At 40.0% G+C, this 7,384-nt stretch overlaps 1 protein-coding gene across 1 annotated transcript; it reads right to left on the bottom strand.

Annotated features, from left to right (window-relative positions):
- Window positions 1-1,842: 1,842 nt before the first annotated feature.
- Window positions 1,843-7,384, bottom strand: LOC125710225 (nuclear receptor subfamily 4 group A member 2-like). Its single transcript, XM_048979751.1, has 8 exons — window positions 7,161-7,384; window positions 6,427-6,526; window positions 5,158-6,026; window positions 4,416-4,545; window positions 4,134-4,297; window positions 3,517-3,719; window positions 3,184-3,362; window positions 1,843-3,049 (listed from the first exon to the last, which is right to left on the bottom strand). Exons 3-8 carry the CDS (start codon window positions 6,022-6,024, stop codon window positions 2,793-2,795), a joined length of 1,800 nt encoding a protein of 599 aa, XP_048835708.1. The 5' UTR covers window positions 6,025-6,026; window positions 6,427-6,526; window positions 7,161-7,384; the 3' UTR covers window positions 1,843-2,792.

Consider the following 7,384-nt stretch of genomic DNA (forward strand, 5'->3'; position numbering starts at 1 on the left):
TTCTTTTCCATTGCTATCCCTGTAACATATGGTTTAATCGAAATAAGAAATGATGGAAGTTGGTCATACCATTGTATTTTTATTTCCTGTTCCTCATTAAAACCGATGCCAAAGTTCACACAGACCTCATAATAACGTGGTGTTGAAATGCCCCGGTGTTTTCCCTTCGAGTAAAAACGAGAAAGAAACCCTGCGTCTCGTGAATTATTTGACATTTTCCTCCCGTGATTGACATGTAAGGAATAAAACCGCCGAAGTCAGTCTTTGCACTGCGACAGACCATCTTAGACTGCGTTATCCCCCTGTGCAACAATTCCGCGGATGATTTTTTCCTCAGATGATGAACTGACGAATCAGTCGGTAATAATAATTAATCATATAAAATCTCACTCGTTTCTTTGCTTCTCGCAGTCATTCGTATCCATGGGAAAAAAATAATTCCATAAATAATTACGCTAATTTGCCCAAACATTTAGTTGTTCATAAGTATGAGCGGAATTTCAATTAAAGTGTATTTTATCGCACGTAGTAGCTTTTAAACGTGTGATTAAACGCTGAGACAGCATTTATAGAAATTGGATTAATGTGGATAAAATAATGAATTTCTGACGCCGTATTTCGTTTTGCAATCATCAAGTCTACTGTATGTATTTTAAAACTGCTAAGGAAATCTCCTACTTACTGGAGACTAATCAAATTTACTTACCTAACTAGCTGGGTTGTTTGGAATCGTTGGTGTGTTTCTGAAATGGCTTACATACCTACGTCGAGTTTGTCCTTTGAAATACTACTCTCGGTCTTTAGAGGGAGATATTTCATTATTTCATTTTCGATCAAAACCATACGAACGAACAGTTGAAAGCTTGAAAACAATCCAGAACAAATACAGAGGCTCAAAACGTGCCGCAAAATATAACGTAAGCTACGTCACACTGCAGTGTTTAAGCCTAATTTATACGTCTATAAACGTTCCCTAAACACGATTTTCGCAAAATGCAATTATGAAATTTAAATAAATAAACCAAATCATCACTTGTACGCAGTCAAGTAAAGCATAGTTTTGTCTAAAATAAAGAATTAGTCCACTTGGACTGAAATATTATTCTGTGTGTTCATTTATAATGTTTTTAACATCGCAAGAATACAAAACTTTAAATGACACTCGTACGTATTTTTAATTCTATAATAAAAATGCAGTTTTAGAATAACATCTAGTTTTATTTCATCTAGTTCTTGTGAGGCTTGACAAACCAAATTGTTTTGGAAATTATTGTTGGAAATCGTATAATGTAAAATGATTTAATAAAAATTAAATATAGGCTACCGACTTGTAATTTACATTTTAGCACATAAACGCCTTAAAATCACGTATCTAAATTGTTCGTGTTGTGTTCATCATGATGCATAAACGAGTATGCGTTATGTGTAAACGTTATTCCGTTAAAGTAAAATCAAAACATTGTATATGACATTTAAGGCTGAAGTTGTTCAACTTTAGTTTGACAGTTTTGATTTCCTGCTTCATTTACCAAACGGGAAATATTTTGGCTATTAATCAAAAGTATTGCATATATGCACTTTTGCATATATTTTCAGTTTTTCGCAATAATCGGTTTATTAATATTTGTTGCATTACATACTAAGGCAGTATATATTGTGATATTCCCAAGTATACTAAAGAACCATAAGGCCAAACCACGTCACAATCACATTGACTATTTAGTGGCGAATTTGTAAGGATGAAAAGAACATGCATTTCAAATGTATTTATTCAAATTGTGTTATTCAACCTACAGCCTTTCGACTTATTTGGAATGGAAACATTGTTAAAAACAACCATAATTATATAACGTAATAATTTTATTTGTAAACATTTTTAGATATCTGAAATGTACATTTAAAATGTGCGTATTTCCAGAATAGTACGGCGTTACAGCTGATTTGTCTTTTCCGGACGACAAAACAAAGTTTAAAAGTTTCGAGCCAACCGTGATTATCTAGATTTTTCACTGTAAGCATGCAAAATGTAGCACTTGACAAGAGAATAATAAATATAAAAACTTTTATATTCAACAGCAACATTACATACGACACATACAAACAAAGAATTTGGACAAATATACAAACACCATGACCCTTTTACCCATATATATATATATATATAGGTATATATAAACGAGTTACGTCGGCCCTGCACTATGAATCAGACTACATAGTGTCCAGGATATAACGAATAAAGACTTGACCTCGATAGCAAAGGGTCTGTATAAATCCTACAACATGCATTCTGTTTTAAAATAATCTCAATCTTCTGTAATCCTGACCAAAACACTTAGGCACAAAGTATAAAAGCTAAGCTTAATCTTGCCATTTACGATAAAACACTTCTTATAAACTGACGCGTTTGACGCAGGGCGTTCATTCATTATATAGCCTACTTTTGTATAAACCGAATATATTACACTATAGCATGTCTATACAGTAAATATTTTACGTATAATAAAGTATGTGATTGCATGAAAATGTTCACTTTAGTTGACACCAGTCCCAGTCAAATATAGTCTTCGTAAATACTTTTTCCCAAAGACGTACGTAACGCAGTAAATAAATCGGCAAATTGCACATTTTCCTTCAGTTTTCCATTTTGGTGATATCATGGTTATTTTAAATGATCCATTACCAGAATGTAATGTTGTAAATGTTTTTCTGTTTACAATTCCATTCAGTAGTGCTGAGCTCAAACACGCCTAACACAGACGGAGGCAGCGCGAAAAATGCCACTTGCCCAGTGTTCAGAAAGGTAATGTGTCTAGAAACAGCTTATCGATTATTGCCGGTGGTGGAACCAAGTCTTCAAGTTTCAAGTAGAAGATGCGTTGGAGGCCTTGCGTGCACAGCGTTCGAAGTTCAGGGAGTTTGCCCAGAAGTTTCGACAGGTAGCTGGGGCGATTCACACTGCCGCCATTAAATGTCACTTGTTCCTTCATACAATTTACAATCTTGTTTTGAAGTTCTTCAACTCTCTTGGGTTCTTTCAGCCCATGTCTCTCTGTAATTACAATATTAGTTTAAAAAGTATGAAAATTGACATATTTGTTCAACAAGCGAATAGGCATGCCGGGAGAAAAGACGCTAAGACAATGATCAAACTACTACTATAATTATATGCAAGGATTCTCTCACCTGTCACCATGGCCAGTGCTGCTACACAAGAGAATGCAGAAAGGTCGATGTTCATGCTCTGAAGGTTGGAGGAAAACTCCACTATCGAGTCTATCCATTCGCCAAATCCTCGTACACACTGGAGTCTGTGCAAAACCACCCCGTTGCAAAAAATGAGCTTCCCTTCCATTGGATTGGACCTGTAATTAATAGGGAACTGTTAATTACCTATCGAGTAATAAATGCTGGTTTAAATAGCCGCCTAATTATGGGAGAGCTAATGAAATCTATGTTAATGGAGCTTGAAGGAGGTTGATCTTTATTATGCTGGAAAGCCAGTTGATAGCCGCGTACCTGTAGGCTAGTCGCAAGACAAAGAGTTCCAGGAATGCTGACTCAAAAAGGAGATCTTGGTCCTGCCTGGGGAGATCAGGGAATCCGGGGATCTTCTCCGCCCACCCTCGGATAATCTCCATGGATCCCGTCAGGAGATCGTAGAACTGCTGAATGTGCCGCGTGTCATCTCCGGTTATTTGGTAGTCGAGATTTGCCTGAAACTAGAATTTAATTTTAAAAGTGCTTAACGAAGTCCACTAAAATATATAACCCGTGAACAAAACTCGTTTCTAGGAGGGCAGACAAGTTTTTAAAATAACAATTAAGAGCTCCCCCTGCTATTTCCAGTGTCACAAAGCAATTTATTACCTAAGGCATGCTTAGAATTAAGACGCCAACATTTTGAACATGTATAATTTGCATGACTTGTTATGAAGGGGGTGGTATGATTTATTTATTTTTTTGTTGTTGTCTTCGTAATGCTTAAATCAAACTGCAGACGCACGCAAGCCTGTTTACTTGACATTTTTTGTATTTCATCCTTTTAACGTAAATGTGCGTGACAACGTTAGGTTTTGCGCTGCATAATTAGGTCAGCATGGTCGGTTTTGCCTTTTTTCAGTAATCTTACTTACTTTGGAGTAATCCAGTCCGGACATGGAAGGGTTCGAGTCCACGTGAGCTCTTACCAGAGCACTAATAAGACTGACTTGTGGTAAAGGTGGCGATGGCTCTGGTGGAGGTTTCGGTTTGGAGGGCAGGCGGCCTCTTCGCCCCTTAAGACTCGCCGTCCGAACGACTGAAAAATATGTGTATATATTGTATAAATAACCCTTATAAAATACACAGAGACACATCATTCAACACCCAATTGCATTTGAAATCTGTGACAGTGAGCTGAACGTTTGTATACCTACCTTCTTTCACCATTCCTACAACAAGGCACTTCTGGAAGCGACAATATTGGCATCTGTTTCTTCGGCGTTTGTCAACAGGGCAGTTTTTATTTGCCAGACACACGTATTTAGCATTTTTCTGAACAGTGCGCTGCAACCAAGACGAGACACTGCCGTTATTAAATGCGTAAAGACGTGCACACGGAAAATCGCATTATATAAGAGGCATACAGGGAGAAAGGCCCACATCTGCGGCTTCACAGGACAATAATAAAAGAAAATTGATGGTGTTAACGCCACAGCGAGCCCTCCAGTTTATAGCCGTGTTTTATATGCAAGGAGACGGAGGCGGAGACGTTCAGTAAATACAAATCCGTGGGCATTCATATTTTACGTCCCTTGGAGACCCACTCCACTTTAAGGGAAAGGATTATTCAATCAGAACAGGGAAATAAAGGCGCCACTTAATTTTACTACTGGGAGTTCTGTTCCGCTTGGTTAGACGAACACGATTCTGCGCCCAAACCGATTAATTCCTGCCGAAATGCTGCAGAAAGGGTACCAAAGGGAACTCGCAACCGAATAAAAATTAAAGTCGAATCGCAGAAACATATCACTTTAATCTCCATGATATTTATGAAGGATACGGAGTTCAGTAACACTTCAGTAACACCTGTATCCGACTTTGGATGGAATAAAGAGGCGTTGGATTTATGCTTAACTGACAGATTCGGAGACCGTCAATTTGCGAGTACAAGCCCACCTTAAAAAACCCTTTGCAGCCTTCACAAGTGCGCACTCCATAATGCTGACAAGCGGCGTTGTCCCCACAAACAGCGCAGAGACCCTCGTTGGACGGTGATCCCCTGGGCGGCGGCGAAGGCATCTGCCTGTCCATCAAATGGTGCCCATGGCCAAGTTGAATAGAATGAGGGAAACCCAGACCAGCCTGTTTCCTGATAGTGCCGGGAACTGCAAAGTTTTGGCCCTCTATGGTACGGTGAGCCATCGAGGCGTCAGGGTTCACAGACAAGTGAAGGGGACCGTCGAATCTCATCTGGCAGCTCGGTACCGGGGTGCCGGGCGGAGACTGTTTAAAGGAGAACAGGGAGAGTCGCGACACCGGAGTCTTGCGCTGATCTATCATGTGGGTAGTCGCCACATAATTCTGGTGGAAACCGTGAAGGGAGGGAGAATCGTCCCACAAGTGGTTCGACTGAACCTGAAAGTTTGGCGTCGTTGGAGTGTGGGGCGAGGCAGGCTTGTAGAACAGCGATGCCGAATGAGGCATCACCTCCTCCGAGTGCGACGGCAGGTGATTCTGCGGATGATAACCGTGCATCTGAACATCTTCCACTTTAATGGATGACTGCTCCCCGGAATGCGACATTTGGTACAGACACGGGGGCTTTACGTCGTACCCAGCGTTGTAATTATCCATGAAGGTGCTGAAACTGGGAAGAGACGTCGTGGCCGCGATTTCAGTGTTAGTCAGGTCCATACTAAACTTGACGAATTCAGGCGTCAGGAAGTCGCAGTTATATTCTCCAGCGGTGTGGTAGCTGTAGTTTTGGGAAGCGGGACTTGCTCCTTGAGGTGATGATCCATATTGAGCCTGAACGCAGGGCATGGCTGTGGAAAAATATAAACGAGAAACTGTTACGAAATATATACATTTATAGCTATCGATTAACCAAAACAGATTCACTCAAAGCCTTGACGAGGAGGCGCCGGGCACCATGCGACGTATAACGTGGACGGGATGTCACTTCATTACAGGGTTCAAATACATAAACGATCGCAATCACATGCTTAGACAATTAAAAAACAGCAACGGGCCCAAATGGCAGACGTTTGGACTGAGGGGGAAACTGCATGGGACGACCTGATAAACCCTCGCGATCAGGAGAAGGACAAACAAAAATGACTGTTAAAACTTACAATCGTTATACTTTACATTGTAATATTTAACCAACAAACAAATGGGCTGACTATCGGATACACAAACGCAATGTTCCAGAAGCATCTGTACCTTCAGGCGAATGACTGCTGTTCGATGACACTAGAAGTGGACAATGTCAGATGTCGTCTGTGTTGTTTGAGTCAAATTTCAAGATAGCTTTCCTTCGGTGCTAGAATAAAAGAGAACACATTCAATTCACGTCTCCTTGAATTACACCAGCTTGTATGCAACTGCTGCACGCACTATGAAGCGCAATTAAATACGAAAAATTCGGTCGAGATTCGTTCCCAACAGTAGAAAAGATTTTCCAAAGGCGGCGCGACTTCTCGTGTTTGTTGCTTACAGCCCATACCCGTTATTCAAACAGCTGCTGTTAATATACTAAAAGAGTTCGCATAAAACTCCTCTACCTCTCAAAAGTATCCAGAAATAACCTTAAAACAATTACAAAAAGTTTGTCTGCCGAAGCATCAACAGGTAGATTAACATTAATTGCCTTCTACACCTTCTACAATATATAGACATTATAGACCATTTTTGGCAAGTATCCTTAACATGAATCGCAATAGATGTATTTCAACGGTGTTAGCGAATTCTAACATAAATAACTGTAGTATAATATGCTTACATGTACTTTCAAAGTTGCGAACCAGACCAATCTTTTCCAACAATACTTGACAGCTAATTAAAAGATAAAAACATGCGCCAAAGCCAACGCGAAACGTACGTTTAATGAGTAAGTGATACTGGAAAAACTGCGGATTCAAGCAGAAAAACATAAATAAAATTAATTCCACTACTACCTTATATTTTCATTAGGAGAATCGTTGCTGCTTATCCATAAAGGTTAACTTGTGTTCTTGGATCTCCAGCTCATGCGCAGATAAAGCCCCAAACCAACAGCGAATGTAATAAGTCACAAAGTAAGAACGGCTTTCGCGCAGCTTTGTCCGCGACGTGAGCAGGCACTAAGCTCTCCTGCCAATGTGCCTTTGTTTATGTGAGCTCCGGCTACCCCAGCCCATGT

Source organism: Brienomyrus brachyistius, chromosome 16 (assembly GCF_023856365.1).
Source record: "Brienomyrus brachyistius isolate T26 chromosome 16, BBRACH_0.4, whole genome shotgun sequence".
In the NCBI taxonomy this organism is placed as follows: domain Eukaryota; kingdom Metazoa; phylum Chordata; class Actinopteri; order Osteoglossiformes; family Mormyridae; genus Brienomyrus; species Brienomyrus brachyistius.

What these genes read in the sequence shown, in the direction of transcription:
- LOC125710225 (XM_048979751.1), bottom strand. Translation starts at nt 6,024, where the DNA reads ATGCCCTGCGTTCAGGCTCAATATGGATCATCACCTCAAGGAGCAAGT. An exon ending in GCTGCAAAGGGTTTTTTAAG is followed by an intron (nt 4,546 to 5,157) that starts GTGGGCTTGTAC and finishes TCTTGGTTGCAG; the next exon opens with CGCACTGTTCAGAAAAATGC. An exon ending in TGTAGGAATGGTGAAAGAAG is followed by an intron (nt 4,298 to 4,415) that starts GTAGGTATACAA and finishes CATATTTTTCAG; the next exon opens with TCGTTCGGACGGCGAGTCTT.